Raw genomic sequence first — 18,511 nt, 5'->3', positions numbered from 1 at the left:
TTCGCATTTTCACTTCTATAGAGGCATATTAATAGAATGTCCATGTCACGTGCGACGTCGCACGTGACATGGACATTCTATTAATATGCCTCTATAGAAGTGAAAATGCGAAAATCCATGCAGCTTACCCATTCACTCCAGAAAAGTTTGCAGAGCTCGCAGAGATAGAGAAGAAAAGGGAAGAATCTCAGACCTTGGAGTCGATCTTGGTTTCAGGGGATCTGGATTTCGTCATTGGAAAGGATGGAACCAAGGTAAATTTGTTCTTTCAACTAGAAGCTAATGACTAGGAAATTTTTAATGTCTACAATGAGGCCCCAAATATTGTTGTCCCTCGGGTTACTTGAGCTGAGGAAAGGATTGAAACGAGGTCTATAGCTAGGAAAATCCGTTCCATATATGCAGTTTTCACGTGCCTTATCCATCCATTGGTGGTCATTTAAAATGTTGTTTCTTAACTTCGAGTGCAGATTCCGGTCTCGGACTTGGTGGGGAAGACTGTCCTTCTGTACTTCTCGGCACACACTGGTGCCCTCCTTGCCGTGCATTCCTGCCGGTGCTTACAGAGGCATACGAAAAGATCAAGGCCACAGACAATGCCTTTGAGGTGATCTTCATCTCCAGCGACAAGGACCAAACTGCCTTCGACGATTATTTTGCTCAGATGCCGTGGCTGGCGCTCCCCTTTGGTGACGAGAGGAGAAATTCCTGAGTCGCAAATTCAAGGTCGAGGGGATCCCCATGCTCGTAGCCATAGGCCCAACGGGCCAGACGGTGACTAACAAAACAAGGGATCTTATAATGGAGCACGGGGCTGATGCTTATCCTTTTACCGCCGAACATCTCAAGAAGTTTGAGGAAAAGTTCAAGGAAAGTATAAAAGGCTGGCCAGAGAAGTTGGAGCATCCTTTGCATGAAGAGCACGAGCTCGTTCCTGCTCGGAGGAGAATGTACATTTGTGATAGCTGCAATGAGGCAGGGGAGGTGTGGTCATATTATTGCGAGGAGTGTGACTTTGATCTCCATCCAAAATGTGCTGTTGGAGAAGAGAAAGCGACTAAAAACGAGTCGGATGAAGACAATGAAGCAGCACAGAAGTCGCACGTGATATGCACGTGCTCACTGCCTGCTAAAATTTATGTTAAATAAAATGTTATTGAAAAGACAAATGTAAAATAGCTCATCCTTAAGCACCATCATTTTCCGAAATTAAAATATTATTGAAAAGACCTACTACTTTTCTTTGTTGACCCACGAAAGAAGAAGTCATGCATCTGGTATAAAAAAATATATCAAGAAAACCAAATAGTGAACAAACTACCTCAAACAAAGTACCAAATCTTAGGCAACTCATTCCTCTATTCCATAATCCAAGTGTTGAAGGAGTTAACAAGTCTTCCTGAGTTTCATAGGCCCAGCTCTACACAGTTCTAGACCGGACATTAATATTCACTTACATCCATAGTGAAGAATTAAGGAAGGGAGAGCAAATATCATCCACGTTTATGAAGGCGATCAAGCAATCACGAATTGCAATCATCATTTTTTCCAAAGACTACGCCTCTTCGTTATGGTGTTTGGAAGAGGTAACAAAAATCATAGAGTGCAAGATGCAAAAGGACCTGATTGTGTTGCCATTGTTTTACAAAGTGGAACCAAGAGAGGTGAGAGGGCAAAGACAACTATAGAGAAGTTATGACTAAGCATAAGGTCAAGTTCGGAAAGGATTGAGAGAAAGTAAAGAGATGGCAGAAAACTCTTCTTTATGCTGGTAGCTTATTGGGGTTGCATTTTACTTATGGGTACGTGAGAACACTTCTACTACTTCAAATTTAGCCTATATTTGATGAATAAATGATATTAGAATTATAAAATGATCATGCATAGTCTTTACAATTAAATGGAACATTTTTTAAATAGGAAAGACAAGAATAAGATTTTTTGTGTGAAAAGTTCAGCAAGGAGCGCTCGCACATGTGGAGCCACGTGTCACTTCTTGATTAAGCGAGGGCCACGTTGACGTGGAGGGGCCAATCTACCCAATATTTTCTCCTCCCCTCTTGAGGCTAACTATAAAAAAAAATTCAAAAACTAAAAATTGTCTTTGGTCTTGATCATCAAAGAGTTGATTATGCAAGGATGAGATAATTGATTTTCGCATTTTCACTTTCGTAGAGGCATATTAATAGGATGTGCATCTCACGTGCAACTTTTGTGCACGTGACATGCACGCACTCATTGGCTGCTAAAATTTATGATAAATAAAATATTATTGAAAAGACCTACTACTATTCTGTTGAGTTTTGAGAAAAAATATATTCCATGACATCAAATATGGATGCATGCTCGTTCCTTGAAGTTCGCATCATTCAGATTGAAGTACCACCTGAACCGGCCTTAAGAAGGTCCACACGACTAACAAGATCACTTGAGAGGTATACCCTATTTGCTAGTAATGAGAATTGTGCTTTGACTATTATAGGTGATGATCCAAGTACTGTCAAGAAAGCTAGAAGCTCAGAGGATACCAAACAGCGGGAGAAAGCCATAAAAGGTGAGATGGACTCACTAGATAAAAACGGAACGTGGAGTTTGGTAAAACTTCCTTCAAATTAAATGGCAATTGGTTGCAAGTGGGTGTTCACGAAGAAGACGTCAGCAGATGGAGAGATAGAATGATACAAAGCTCGTTTGGTTGCGAAGGGATACTCGCAGATAGGGAGAGCCGATTATGGTGAGATTTATTCCCCCGTTGCTAAATTGAATTCCTTAAGACCTGTCTTATTTGTAGCAGCTGCATACAATTTGGAGGTAGAGCAGCTTGATGTGAAGACATCATCTCTCCATGGTGACTTTGAGGAGGATATTTACATGAAACAATTAGAAGGGTTTCTGGTCAAAGGAAAAGAAGATCTTGTTTGCAAATTGAACTAGTCTTTGTATAACTTGAAGCAATCTCCAAGGATGTGGTACCAGAAGTTCGACTCATATATCTTGAAGCTTGACTTTGTTCGTTGTGATGCTAATCATTGTGTCTATGTGCAAAGGTTACAAAATGATTTTATTATCTTAACCTTATATTTTGATGATATGCTGCTAGTAGGGAACGGTTTGTGAATGATTAGCACTATAATAGGAATGTTGGCAAAACATTTGGAAATGAAAGATTTAGGCACAGCAAACTTCATTTTAGGCATGCAAATAAAAAAGGAGTGTGAGAATGGGAAGTTGTGGTTAAGTCAGAAGAAATATATTGAAAGTATGCCAAAGAAGTTCAACATGGCTAACTATAAACCAGTAAGACCCTCATGTCCACAAGTTCCAAGTTGTCAACACTTAAGTGTCCTAAGACGGAAGAAGAGATGGTAACAATCCCATATGCAAGCACAATTGGGAGCTTGACGTATGTCATGGTGTGTAGTCATCCAAATATTGACCAAGCAGTGGGAGTATTAAGCAGTTATTTGTCCAATCCGGGGAAAGAACAAAGCGGGTGCCTCATTATCTTCACAGTACATCTGACTTTGAGCTATGTTATGAAGGTATGAAAAGCTCAAAGAGACAGCCAGCATTAGAACTGAAGTCTTTTATGGATGTTGATTGGGGAGGTAACATTGATAGTTGGAAGACATGTTGTTTCCTTATTCGGCGGAGCTGTGAGTTGGATGAGTAAGAGGTAGAGCACGGTTGTTTTATCTACTACTGAGGCAGACTACATGGCCCTTGCTCCTGTTACTAAAGAAGCAATATGGATGCGCAGATTGTGTAAAGAGCTTGGTTTTACGTAAGGAGGAGTGAAGATTGGGTGTGATAACCATAATGTTATATTTTTGGCTAAAAATCCTGGATTTCATGCAAGAACAAAGCATATCAGCATACAATATCACTTTATGCGAGAGGAAGTGGAACAAAAGGTTGTAATGCTAGAGAAAATTGATACATAGATGAATAGTGCATATTTTTTGACTAAGATAGTGAGTGCAGAAAAATTTGAATGGTGTATAACTGTGTTAGGATTAAAGAAGCGTGTGAAGTATTTACCAAGTGGAAGAATGTTGGGGTGTAGTTCATACTCCCATCAACTGTGTTTGAGCTCGAAAAAGGAAAGTTTCCTAATTCAAGTAAGTTTTCTATTTTGAATATGTTTTCTAATTGAATGATTTTCTAGAAAGAGGTTTCCTATTTCAAATCAAATTATTGCCTATATATATTTTCTTTCTCTTGTAATTGAGGAATATAACAAAAAGATGCGATGTACTAATTATAGTGAAATCCTTTGCTGGACGTAACCCTAGTATTAAGGTAAATTAAGATAAAAACCTTGTGTCTCCGGTTGCATCTAATAATTTTCCCATTAATTAAGTGTTTTAAACTAAAAGCCCGAGTTGACCCGGTTGGAGTTGATCGGCCACTAGCCTATGTCCAAGCGTGTAGGTCGATTCATGATCACGTTTTGTCTTTCATAAGAAAAAATGACAACGAGCTTTGACAAGGAAATAGATGTCAATTTTCTTGAACTTATGTGTTTTAGATTCATAACGCTTTGTATGGATCTTGCGACAATGAAATGAACTCATGTTGACAGCATATGGTAGGTGGACTCTCAAATACAAGAGAGAACCACACCAAAGGAATCGGCCAAGTTGAGTGGACCATAGACCTTTTGGAGGGAGTGCACCCAAATGGTCGCGTCCGTCCGCAACACCTCATCTTTTAGCTAAAAATCAACACGAGCGTCAGCTTACGTAAGAAAGACCTCTCACATTGAATGTCTAGAGTCGAAAAGAAGCAATTGATGATATCTAATCGGTCATTAACTCTATGGTTTAAATTTATAAGGGAAGGTGAATCCAAATTGATTGTCGATTGGCTCAACTTATGGGCTCCCTCTCAGATCTCTCTATTATGCAGTTATTACACTTTTGCGGAGGCATCATTTGCGCAACCCCGGATTCTCTAATGATACAATCTTGAGTCTGTTCTTCGTCTCGTGTGACACAGAAGATGGTGCATGAGAGTAACTCAGATGAGTGCCGCACCAGATAAGTCATTGGGCTTATGCACAAGAAGGTGAGAGTAGAGAGATGAGTCGATCAAACGGAGCACACACCATGCCAAAAAAAAGGGGAGGGGTTTGGTGGGTGTTTTGGGCCCGGGAACGAAGGTGTAGAGGAGGTTTCTGGGAAACAGCGTAGGCGGAAAAACGTGTTTGAGGGTTCTATGCCAATGACAATAGCAACGGCGTAATCGAGCACCTTAGTCTTAATAAATCCTAATAAACTTCTGGGTTTGGATATGCTTATCGGTCCGGTTCGGTTAGTTAATCTCTAGTAATTCTGGGTGCACATAAATGTCGTAGAAAAGTTTACTAAAACAGTGCTGCGCGTGTACAAAAGTTAGTTTACTAAGATTTGGTAATTACATGTGGTACACGTGGCACTGTAAGATACTAATCGATCTCTTTCATCACTTTTGACTTTTCCTCTAATTCGATGGGTTTGCGTAATACTGTGGCCCAGTGGAATTTGAGCACCATTGAAATACGTTGGCCCAAAATAGCCTCGAGTTGGCAAGAGGGCAATTAAGTTGTGGCCTTGTTGCTAGGACATAGCCATGCAAGTAGTCGATTTTGGGAGCCTAAAAACGTGAGATCCACAACCACGATCACGGACCGCAGGAATTTTTGGGCAATGATTGCAATAACGATTTGAAAGAAAACATAAATTTGTGAACCCGTTGCATTTAGCATTTGATGATTGAATGCGTGGATGAGAATGTTGCTTTGTGACTCATGAGAGCACCTAAAACTCTTTTTCACTGGCCGCGTTACCTGATCATAGGTGGTGATGACGTGCAGATCTAAAGGCCACTGACATTGGGCCGAAGCGGTTGGGCTGACCCCAAGCCTCGATATGGTAAACAAGGAAATTTCTAGATTTTATTTAGGAAGACCCTCGTATACTTAAATTAATAAAGGAAACATAAAGAGTAACGCAGAAAGAGAGAGCTAAAAGAGGTAGGAATGAGAAATACCACAATGTTGTCCTACCCTTTTCTATTTATAGGCTTGCTCTAAACGTTACCCCCACGTGAGTCCCTTCAATGAGCCTCTGCCATCTCGTGTCATTAAAGATTTGCATGTTTATCAATCGAGAGGATATGATTGGCGCGGTGAGATAAGATCGTCTGGGTCTTTTTTTTGTGCAAAACTGAACTAACCTAATGACTCTGAAATGGTTATTTGGTGTTGTAAAATCCGGAATGGGAATTAGCAATCATCGTACACAATCCCTCTTATATACTCTAAGGCTATGTTTGGTAGTTTGGATTTGAGTCCATATAGGATAATAAAATATCCTATCCAATGTTTGGCGACGTCTTTTGGACTGGATATACCCGGATAAAATGCCGGATAAGAAATATGGGCTAGGAGGTGGGATAGACTAGGTTTGGGTAAAAAAGTGAAAAAAAAAAACATAACAATTTCTTTCCAACTATGAAGTGATGGAGTCTGGCTTCGCCGACCATCGCGTAAGGACCGTCACCACAATAACCTATAACTCCTGACCACCATGCAATCGTCATTGTCTCCGACCAATGCGGATCATCATCGCTATCTAGCCAATTCTCCTTTGGTGACTGTCAAACCAAACCGGATATTGCTGATGAATGACCTAATATCGATGGATTGACTCGAAAAGTCGTCTTTGAAAAAGAAGAAGAAAAACAAAAACAAAACGTACGAAGTTTTGGGTGTTCATGGTGGTCATCTAATTTTGCCGTGATGCTTCGACGTCCAATCCAGTCCTCTACTTAGATCTGAGACTGTATATTGACAATCGGAAGACTTCAAAGGAGAAGGAGGAGGAGAAGGAGCTTTGGCAAAAACGGTGATTGCTCAAAATGATGCAAGTCTTGTTCGTGCGAGATTACGTCAAGCGGATTCTGTCTTATATTTGGATAGTATTACCTTTGTAAGCAAGTGAGATTTTCAAAGATTTTGAATCCTATCTTAGATTGCACCAAACATGATAAAGGATATTTTTGCAATCCGTCGGATAGTTGAAGGATTTTTAATCGTACCTTATCGTATCCTATCCCAATCCCAAATTGGGATAGGATAGGATAAAGGGGATTTGAAATCCTCTAAATATTTTTCGGATTATAGAAATTTTTTATCATATGTTTGGTGCAACTTATGATAGGATTTGAAGATGGAGCTACTACGGTGGGGGAAACATAATGGAGGAGGGCGAGCTACAGAGCGAAATGGAGGAGGGTGACCTCTTCCATTAAACAAAATTCTTAACTAAAGGCGAGGGGGATCTCACTGGCATTTCATCAAACACTTAGTGAGAACCTAGTTCAGAGTCGACCAAGAGAGAGATCATCGAACAATGGAGGCCGAGAATAAGTAAACGGAGGTGAAGTAGGGAAAAGAACCAAGAGATGACTCGGTGATGGTGGAAAAGTTGGAAAACCAATTACAAAAGAGAGGGACCCATGGATGAGGTGGTGAGCTCTAGCCTTCCAAGTGAGCCGTAAGCAAGGCACTGGTGAGGATACTTGAGGATGCCGGAGTGAGGGACAGTCGTGGTAGACGGCCATCAAAGTGATGGTGGGTGGCTACCTGTAAGAAATGCCAAGGACGGTAAGTCACGCCTAAGGTGGGGTTTTCCTAGTACGTGGGAATTGTTAAGTTAATATTTAGAATTTTATATCCAATCCGAAATTATCCCACCCACTATGCCAAATTTCTTATCTAGCATTTTATCCGGTGTATCCAGGTTTATCTAATCCGGAGAACGTCACTAATCACTAGATAGGATAATTGTTATCCTGTCCGAACCTATTCGGACTCAAATTCAGACCACCAAACGCAGCCTAGAAGAATAAAAAGTAATAAGGGAAGTTCAAAATACTAAAGAAGTAGATTCCATAACGAAGATGAATTGCAGGATCAAAAGGATAAGTTTTATTGAGTTGTTGTACTGTATACGCACAAGTTTTTTTTTACAGAATCAAAATCAAAATAAAAGATAATAGAAAACAAACAAACTAAATATATGTGATCTAGTTTAGTGGGTTGCTAGCTTAATCAGTTAATCTTAGGAGTTACAATTTGAGTTTTGAATAGGGGTGATCGGTTTCCAAAATTGGGAATCGGGGACCAGACCGGTTGGTCCTAGGACCGGGAACCGATCACTGAGGGTTTAGTTCACATTTTAATAATTTTTATCAATGAATTTATATTAATGAAGTTTACTTAGGGTTTAGTTCACATTTTACTAGTTTTTATCAATGAAATTCTCTTAAGGTTTAGTTAACATTTTACTAATATTTTTAAGAAAAAAAAGTATATGGAGTTGGTCCAGTTTGGTCAGTATGATTCTCCCTTGGAACCGAGAACTAGACCACCCGGACACTGGTTTTATTTTTAGGAACTGGGAACCGGTCACTTAGGGTTTAGTTCACATTTTACTAATTTTTATCAATGAATTTATATTAATGAAGTTCACTTAGGGTTTAGTTCACATTTTACCAATTTTTATCAATGAATTTATGTTAATGAAGTTCACTTAGGGTTTAGATAACAGTTTACTAATTTTTTTGAATAAAAAAAAGTATATATAGTCGGTCTGATCCAATCGGTCCGGTTCTCTCTTGGAACCGAGAACAGGACCATCCAGACACCGGTTCCATGGGAACCGGTAGCCGGACCGATACTCTCTAGAACCGAAACAAACCAGCTGGTCCGGTCCGGTCCGGTCCAAGCGGTTCCCGATTTAGGCGATTCGTTTTGCACACCCCTAGTTTTGAATTAAAGAGAGGAGGGGCGGGAGAGATTAACCTTACAAAAATAAAATAAAAGAGAAAAGAAAGCGAGCATTTAAAAGTGAAGAGCATTTTCTAATTAAATAATTAGAGAAAGAGAGAGGGAGAGACGGAGAGGGCGCGAGAGAGATTCCGACCAGGAGAAGGAGAGAGAGAGAGAGATGTGAGATAAAGTGACAATCTAAAAATGTGGAGCATTTTTTAATTAATTGATTAAAGAGGGAGGCCAAGCACTTTTGATTAATTAAATTAAAAATGCTCTTAGTTTTCTTTTTGGTGTTTCTATGAGGTTTGATTTCTCCCTCTTTAATTAACTCATTGAAAGATGCTCGGCATTTTTAAATGCTCGCTTGTCTTTCTTTTTGTTTCTACAGGGTTTAATCTCTCTCTATTTTTTTCTTGTTAGAATAATCTCTCTCTAATTAACTTATTTAAAAAATGCTCAGCCTTTTTAACGTCAACGTTTGGTTTCTCTCGCTATCTTTGTCATATAAGTATACACATGTAAAAAATAGAAGAACGATTCAAAATCATATTGCATATTAGAATATATGACTAAAGCTTCGGTGAGAATTTGACCAGAGTCAACGCCAAATGTACATCGATATATAGTTTTGAAATATAATTTTGAGCAGTCCCTATATTTTTCTCACATGTATAAGTGATGTATGATCAATTTGCCTTCCATAACTAATCACGTGCCATCACGTGGTCAAGTATGTGACAAAAAATTGGCTAGAGACAACTATAGGGAGCACATTGCCACCAATTTCACAAAGTCAAAGGACAAATTGCAAAAATTGAAACGTCCGGGGGCAACTTGCCCTAATCCCCAAAACTTGGGCGGCAAAATGTAATTCTCCGTACATAATCAATCTAACTTATATGAGTAAAAGCAACATATTATTGACGTTGCCACTGAGAAAAATTTCTAGATTCGTCCCTTGAAGAAGCTATTTCTATTGAAACTGCGTCAGGAAGATTGAATTTACTAAATCCTAATGGGAAGACCCAATGGTGTTCGTATTCCATGTTCTTCAAGTCAGAAAAAACCCGAGTTTTCTTCATCGGATTGATCGACGTGGGTCTAACAAGGTTGAAAGATCCGATGTTTTTTTGTTTGTTTGTTTGTCTTTTGGAATGGGAACATCTACATCTAGAAGATTCCTTCCTGGAATGCGCGGCTCTTCTCGACTTTGACCAAACACTCTTTAAGCTGTCTGGAACATCGATCCATATAGATTCGTCTCCGTTGAATTACCCGATGTGGAGGAAGAGGGTTTCAAATCTTGTAAGAATTAGTCGGATGCTGAAAAAAGTCTAAAAAATGTTACTGTTAGAAGAAAAAAGGATGTTGAAAACAGGTTGACTAAGAGGCTCTTCTTTGGGGATAAATAAGTGATTTCGATTCTTGAGTTACTTAACGTCCCTGAGTTTCCCTAGATCCCAAATAAAATATTATTTCTTTTTTTACTTGAATAAATAAACTAAGCCCACTCTTTCAGAGTGAGTGCTAGGAATGTTTTGGTCCCAATCTTGTCGGCTCACGTCTCGATTTTCTGTGATAGAATTAGTGAACCAAAGGAAGCTTCCTCTAGCGGGAGCAATGTTTAGAGCATGTTTTCTAAGTAGTATCAAACTCTCTGGAGTTTCCCTGGAAGGGGAATGTTCTGCCGGTTAAAGAAATTTTCAAGACAGTCATCAGGGAGACTCGTTCACTGCGTGGTATTATCCGGAGGCCGAGTCGATTGATCATTTAGCATAAAACCCAAAGGTTTTATAACTTATAACTTCAAATTCATTTGATGTTTAGTAATGGATTTTTTATTCTAATTCATCGTCGAGAAACTTTATTGCTCAAAACCCAGAAAAGAGCTAAGGGCCAACAACCATTCTGGTCAAGAAAAACTGAGAATGCCGCAATAGCTATTGAACACTTCAATGTAACAGTCGTGATGGTAAGTGCGTCCCAGTATAACAAATACAAACACAAAACTGCTCATATGGGGCAAAACTCTCAGCCCAAAATTGATGTCCCAGTAACAAAAACACTAAAGCTAAATGAAGAAAGCCCTACCCCACATAAATAATCACAAGAAACTGCAGTATATGTTCCGAAATCTGAGTATAACACCATATATTGCACAATGATCCCAATATAACTCATGCTATGATAGTTAAGAATCACTTCATTATCTGTGAGTCCGAAGAGCAACCGACCTCTCATCTCACTCATAAACTGCTGCAACATGGAGTTTAAATGCATTCAGTTGACCTTTCACAGCGGAAATCTCCGCTTGACGATTCCTGTCTCTCTCCTCCATCTTCTCTTTCCCAGCAGACATCTTTGAGTCATGGTTAATCTGTAGAGCGGATTGCTTAATGGCTACTATCTATCTCCTCCATCTCTCTTAAAGTAGGTGCACCTCATCGTCATTTTTTGATCGCTTGTGTGTTTGTGTTGTTGAGTCATGTAGGAGTGACGCCGAGCACATACCCAGCCGCACCTCCGTACCAGTTTTCTCCCATCACATCTATGCACACACTATTTTCCACCCGCGGATGAATCCTCAGACTCTTCAAGTCGAAGACATTGTTGTACCATGCAGATGCTTCAGCGCTTTGAAAGTTGGAGAGGAGAAAGAACACACCACTAGGAATCATAATTTTTCTAAGTATGTCAGTGCGGACATATAACTTGCCCATATCAACAAAAACATATATAAAAAAAGGGTCAACATGCCATTATTCACTTTCCTCTCTCTCACTTTTTCACCATTCAGTTCAATTAAACAAAGGGAGACCATTACCTGGGAAAAAGGTTCATTCTCTTTTCCACCGAGAAGCTTACTATTTGACTTTACCTAGACTAAGGATAGACCAATTATATACTTTACCAAAAAAAAAAGGATAGACCAATTATTAAATCTTGAATGGAAATTTCTTTTACCCATTTCTCTAGGGTTCATCCATGTTCCGAAACGCAGAATATACAACTCGAGTATATGTTTAAAGATCGAAATGGTGAAAAGACTGAAACAATGAGCAAAGACTTCGAACACAGAAAGCCATTATGTGTTTTCAAATCGCGAAAATTAGTGCACAAACACTCGGGTAAAAACTTAGGGCTTGAAACTTATTCAGCCACTCGGACGGAGCTTCAAAACTAAAGTTGAGGCACCTCTCTTTCGATTTCCATTTTTGACAAAATCAATTCGCTTCCGAACACTAATAGACATGGGGGAAAAGAACGTACATTTAATTTGCAGCAGCAGCACCACCAGCCACATAGAGACGCCATGAGCATTTTTTAATTAAATGATTAGAGAGAGGGGGAGAGAGTATAGTGTGTGTGTGAGAGAGAGAGAGAGAGGCCGAGCACTTTTGATTAATTAATTTAAAAATGCTCTCGCTTTTCTTTTTCGTGTTTCTATAAGGTTTAATTTCTCCCTCTCTAATTAATTAATTGAAAGATGCTCGGCAAATACTCACTTTTTGTTTCTGTAAAGGTTTAATCTCTCTCTAATTAACTAATTAAAAAAATGCTCGGCATTTTTAACTCTGAGTTTATTTTGATCAAACCCCACCATGAGCCCCTTGGAATTTATCTGGATCCAAAAGATGGATCGATGTGATCCTTTTCTGATCCCACAATGCTTATAGTATCAGAATAATCATAAGAGGCTTCCCTCTCATTTCTAAATTGTGGGAAAATATTATTCAAACCCAATCATAAGATACCATATCTCCCAATAGGACAAGAAGTAGCTGTTTGTTGGAATAACAAGAAAGTACCCCCATCAACTGAAGCATTAGGACCGATATGCCCCTAACCTTTTTTTGATTTAAATCATTTCGTTGATCGGTAATGAAAACGTATTATATTCTCTATGCGCTAACTTTTCTCAGGTGATTGTTTTTCACTAATGGCCTGATGATTTGTTATTTTTCAGCTTGCAAAACCATTTTATATAGTGTGTCTTGGCTATTTTGGTACCGCGATATTTAAAAAACACCCTAACTATTTTATGCACATTGGCAAGGATCAATTGTAAAGAACCGATCTCAAACTCAAATGGTGTAGGATTTGATTGAAAGTTGACATGCACACGAAAAAACCTAAGCTGTTTGAGCCATTATTTTCTAGACTTGCAATTGGTTTATGAGGTTTATTGATCACCTGCAAATAGCAACTGGGAAACGGAGGCGGTGCAAACTGCAAGTGCAAGGAAAGATTTGATCACCTGAGGAGCTCGTTGGTCTCCACTGACAACTTTTTTTGTGTACGTAGGTTTATCATATTCTGGATAAAGATTCTCTTTCTGGTGTTCAGTTAGAGCAAAAGAAAGCCGAGTGCATCCCCAGCATGGAACATTCAAGGAAACCTCCTCCCGGAAGCACATTCCACCCTCCATAACATGCCCAGAGACTAACACCGCATAAAAACCACATCTCTCCCACTACCAAGCAAGACCAAGCCTCCTCTCTCTCTCTCTCTCTCTCTCTCTCTCTCTCTCCAAAATGCACGGCAGGGGAAGTGCGATAGCTCTCATGCAGGAAGCTGTGAAAGAGAAGGAATTAGCAGTGAAGAGACGAGCTGCTTCTTCTTCCTCCCAAGCGCGGAGGCATAAAGCGTCTCATTTTCGCCTGTCTGGCCCGAAGCTTCAAAGCCCTTGGCGGTAAAATCTTCAGCTCTCCTCTCGGTCGCAACGCGGCCTACATTCCCACGTAAAATCGAAAGTCACCTCTCTAATCTTCGCTCACACGTTGGGGTCGCCAAAAAAATCATTCTGGATGGCTATATATAATGTGGATCTGTTGTTGCGTTCTGTTTCTGAGTTCTGTGTTGCGTTCTGCTTGTGCAGTAGCTTCGAGTTGGAAAATGGCTCCGTGTTTATCGTCGGTTGTTCTGTGATCTCATCCAAAATTTGTCTCCACAGTGTATAGGCTAATCCATGCATACCATATTTATGTTTTGTTTCTCTTTTCTACATTTTTATGCCATTCTCTTGTCTTGTACAAGTAAGCTATCGATCAAATAAAAAGCGTAAATACTTTCGCTTTTTTTTTTTATGTCATTCATTCATTCATGAATTAAAAATACTTTTATCGTCCACGAATGTATTTAAGCATAAACATTGATAATAAAAATATTTTTAACTGACTAGTTAATTCAAGCGAAATGATTGATCCCCTCGTCTTCCTCCATAAAAAAATAAGTCCTCCAACATGACATCTCTACATCTATAAGTTACGTATTTAGCACCAAATTGAAATTGAAATGATCGACACGTGTCAATGTGATGGTTTTTGGTGCTTTTGTCTATACTCAAGTGTCAACTATGAATCACTCGAATTGCCCTGGTAGCCATCCTTCCCATTTGGGAAGGAGAAGGTGAGGAAATTGATTCCCCACTTTCTCGAGGGGCTGGGATGGCGACGCATAAGTGAGGGAATAGGATTTCGCAATTTACGTATAGCACATAATACATACGGTGGCTTGTGAAACAATTATAGGATAGGATAAGATCAGACAAAAAAACATGTCAACTATGGATGCTGATTGTGATCGATACAAACAAAAATGTGGCCGCCAGAAAACTGAAAAACCAAATACCCTAGCGAAATGACCGGATGAACCGCATGTTATTGATCTTTTTTATTTTGTCGAATTATTGGAAATCGAGCCTGCGGTACGGTTTTGACTATTCCTCTAGTTCGATGGATTTGCTCAATTCTGTGGCCCAAATGGGTTTGAACGCCAATGAGAAGTATGTTGGCCCAAATAGACTCTAGTTGGCAAAAAGGGCAGTTAAGTTGTGGCCTTGTTTGTTGCTAGGACACAATAGCCATGTGCGTAGTTGATTTTGGGCCCATAAACCTGAGATCCACATCCACGATCCCCGATCGCAGAAATTTTTCCGGCAATCATCGCAATGGTGATGTGAAAGGAAACATAAAATTGCTGAACGCATTGCGCATATCACGATTGAATTGGGTCGATGAGAATGTTGCTTTATATGCCAGACCTACACGCTACAAACAAAGGAAGTTTTCTGGATTTTAGGACTCTCCAATACTTAAGGAAATGTGAAGAGAAAGGCAGAAGGAGAGAGCTAAAAGAGGTATGATAATGGTGCCCCTTTACTGATTATATGCGGAATCAATTAAAGGAAAAGAAATAAATAAGAAAAAAAAGACCACTTCTGTGTAGAAATTCTCAAAAAAGAAGAAGAAAAAAAACAAGATATTCATCTAGAGTACTTTCTTAATACCGTTACGTAATTCATTTTAGTAAGCTGATCACGTAAATTGATGACGTTGTGTTCACATAATAAATTTAAATGTAGTAGTGACTAAAAACTGTGTGAATCAGACAAATGGAGAAAAAGGAGTGCTTATTTGAAGCGGGATAAGTGCACTGAAAGTCATAAAACTTGTTAACAAAGCGCAACTGAATCCTAAAACTTTTAAAATGTGCAATCAAGTCTCAAATCTTGTCAGAAAAGTGCAATCGAGTCCTAAAACTTTCAAAAAATACAATCGATGGAATGACTTGATTGGACTAATTTGACAAATTTTAAGAATTGATTGCTTTTTTTAAAAGTTTTAGGATTCGATTGCACTTTCATGATAAGTTTTAATTTTTTTATTACACTTTTTAAAAATTTTAAGACCCAATTTTATTTTCATAATAAATTTTAAGACTTTCAATAGAGTTATTACTCGACCACTCATCTTTGATGGCCAACGACTTTCGTTGCATTAACACCACTCATGACACGCACGTCCTATTTCCCATGAACATCACTCTCCAACAGCACTAAATTCTCTCTCTCTCTCTCTCTCTCTCTCTCTCTCTCTCTCTCTCTCTCTCTCTCTCTCTCTCTCTCTCCCTCAAGCCACGTTTTCGTTAGAACCACCTCTTCTCTTTCACTCCCAAATCCCACAACACTCTTGCGAAAAGCAGAGATCTTGAGTTTGATTTCTGGGTTCCAAGTAAAATGAGAAACCACCACAGCAGAAACTGTGATCCTGACTCGCCAACTCTGTGGAAGCGTGAAAAAATGTCGGTAAGTATTGCCAAAGATCACCACTACAGCAATCTCTCTCCTTCAACAAGGACTCGCAGGATCGAAGAAGGAAGAAGAGAAATGATGGAGATGATCCGGAACTTGCCCGAGTCGAGTAACGAGCTTTCCCCCAAAGATATTGTGGATAAGCAGCTACCTTTGCAGGTATTAGTGGACTTGGTTCTGTTCATTTTGGTTTGGTTCGCTTCTTGTTCAATCATGAAATCTGATCTCATATCTGTAATCACACAGTTGACATAACATAGTAACATACCGATGTGCTTTATAAGTGCTCTTCATCTGTTGTATATGCCTTGAAACCAATCAGGGGAAACACTAAGGAAATGATGTTTTAGAACTGGAAGACAAATAATTAAACGTGGATTGCTTTGCAGGAGAATCAAGAGGAGGAAGAGGAAAAATTTCAGTTTCCCAGTGCTAAGGTAGAGTCAAATAAAAATCAGAAGAGGAAGAAGAGGAAGAAAGTCACGAGGACCCCTAGTCATCAGCATCAGATGTCAAGATGTAATAGCATGGAAACAGGAACTTTCCTGATCAAGATGTTTTTCCCATCTTTCTTGGCTTTGAATAAGAAACCAGCAACATCACGGAACAGCTGGTCGAAGATTTCGCCGAGGACATCATTTGAAGGGTCCGATCAGAGGAATGTGGACACGGTGTATAGGATTAAAATGAGTCCTGTTGCAGAATATCAGGGGAGTCACAATCGAGATATAACTGAAAGTGGTACCAGCAGGAGCAAGAGCTATACAAGCAGGTAAGAACTTGAATATTTTTCAATATGACATTCTATTTGTGGATTTTTGGTTATTCACCTTTCTACTGACTGAGTAATATCCTAGCCATATTGCCAGAAAAGGTAAGTTTTATTGGAGAACCTGCACATCGTTTCATTTAAAATTGAGAAAGATCGTATCTCTATTGAGCCCCAAAGTACAATTTCCATTCTTCACCAGTAGCAATCCTGTTATTGAGTCTTGAACAACATGTTGATTTGGTCTGCAAATAATAGAAAATGTTTCAAATCGAACTATACCAGTTCTAACCTTTTGATCTACTTTCAATTTTGTTTGTTCGATTTGAAATTAAAACTTTACATTTTAGTAAGAAATTATACTCTTACCAGCAGTTGTAAAAGCGCACGATACCTGCCTTTATGCAGGAACCATGACGGCGATTCTTTCCTAGGTTGCTGGCCTTTTTCCGGAACAGAAGGCAAAATGCAGAGGCTGAGAGCACGTGTTTTTTTATTTCCTCTGCCACCTGCACATGAAGGTATAATCAGAGATTGATTTTGCCTTCAGAATCTAGAGATATATTCAAACAGCAGAAGGGTGTCCACAGTTTGATTAAGCTGGTTTGATTATCTCGGCTCTGATGAAGATTTGGCTAATCAGTCCAAGAAAAATCTAATGCTAGTGAAGTTTTAGATTTCTGTAGAGACTACGCAGGCCTTAACTTGCCTCATCGTGATCACGAGTAGGTGACTTGTTAGTGGCTGAGAATATGTATCATCATTATGTCACAAAACTAAGGATCGCATAAACTGGATGCCGTTGCTATTTTTTCATTTAATGCTACTTGTGCTGTACGCCAAGAATAAAACAGATGAACAAGAACCATGCACAGTGATCAGATAGACCTTGCGTGCCAAAAAAAGGAGAACAATTGAGGCCGGTTTAAGAGGATTAGTGGGGCTAAGTTCTTCCTCTGAATGGAGGGCATGAATTAGCCAGGCAGGGACGCCTGTAATAAGTGGGAATCCATTTAGAAAGAAGGAAGGAGAACCCTACGATCAAATAAGTACAGATTAGCTGAGAATCCATTGTCTGGTGTTTTCTTAATCGGATTGCTCAACATGGGTCTAACAAGGTTGAAAGATCCGGTGTTCTTTTTGTTTTTTCTAGGAATTGGAACATCTACATCTAAAGGATTCCTGGTACGTGCGGCTTTTCTGGACTTGAATACACTCTTTTTTGCCGTCTGAGACATCCAGCACTTGGGCAATATGGTTGGAACATTGATCCTATGAATTCTTCTCGGTCGAAGTACCAAGGTTCGGCGGAATGTGATTGGATGGTCGTCCTCACAGTTGGAACATCAAACATAGTCTCATCTGCTGCAACACGCAACGAGCACTCATCTAAGCTGCACAAGGGTGTGGTGGTGGAAGCACCGTCCTCTCATGCAGAACACCAATCCAAAGTACTTTGGCTCTCTAGCTACATTTCCTTGCCCGAAATGGCTGATAGAGAAATATTAGATGGACTCAAATAATGTGGTGAACATACTCAATTATAATATCGAATCTACATAGAAATTTGCATTTTCTTAGTGGGACTCGGCGTGGATTGAACTAATTTTTAATATGCGATCGACATGATTTATTAGACTCTCCACATATGATAACTTCTTTTATAGGTCCTTTCTTTCCTAGATGAATCAATCTAGCAAGCTCCCCTTTCTTTTCACTGACAATGCCTCAAACACTATTCTCCAACTTTGATGGGCCTTTTGACCAAGTGAATAGAGAGTCGCGGGAAAGCAATACAAGCGTCATACTGTTATGTGAAACAGTGGAG

The 18,511-nt window shown here is 39.4% G+C and overlaps 1 protein-coding gene and 1 pseudogene across 1 annotated transcript; both read left to right on the top strand.

Annotated features, from left to right (window-relative positions):
* Window positions 1-68: 68 nt before the first annotated feature.
* LOC130138404 (probable nucleoredoxin 1) lies at window positions 69-1,149 on the top strand (annotated as a pseudogene).
* Window positions 1,150-1,570: 421 nt separating this feature from the next.
* LOC130138403 (uncharacterized) lies at window positions 1,571-18,184 on the top strand. The gene is made up of 7 exons (XM_056312405.1): window positions 1,571-1,664; window positions 2,483-2,554; window positions 2,792-2,916; window positions 15,753-16,073; window positions 16,304-16,686; window positions 17,092-17,204; window positions 17,837-18,184. Exons 1-7 carry the CDS (start codon window positions 1,571-1,573, stop codon window positions 17,914-17,916), a joined length of 1,188 nt encoding a protein of 395 aa, XP_056168380.1. The 3' UTR covers window positions 17,917-18,184.
* Window positions 18,185-18,511: the final 327 nt, after the last annotated feature.

This window comes from Syzygium oleosum, unplaced genomic scaffold, assembly GCF_021117445.2.
Source record: "Syzygium oleosum isolate NSW1041296 unplaced genomic scaffold, Sole_v2.1 Sole_v2.06, whole genome shotgun sequence".
In the NCBI taxonomy this organism is placed as follows: Eukaryota; Viridiplantae; Streptophyta; class Magnoliopsida; order Myrtales; family Myrtaceae; genus Syzygium; species Syzygium oleosum.
Note: the sequence above shows the minus strand (reverse complement) of the source record. Positions and strands in the feature narration are given on the sequence as shown.

Excerpts from the sequence above, each read along its gene's own strand:
- LOC130138403 (XM_056312405.1), top strand. The coding sequence starts at position 1,571 with ATGGTGTTTGGAAGAGGTAACAAAAATCATAGAGTGCAAGATGCAAAA. Across the intron at positions 2,917-15,752 it reads TCAAAGGAAAAGAAGATCTT|AACCACCTCTTCTCTTTCAC; the intron begins GTTTGCAAATTG and ends CGTTTTCGTTAG. Across the intron at positions 16,687-17,091 it reads AGCAAGAGCTATACAAGCAG|GAACCATGACGGCGATTCTT; the intron begins GTAAGAACTTGA and ends GCCTTTATGCAG.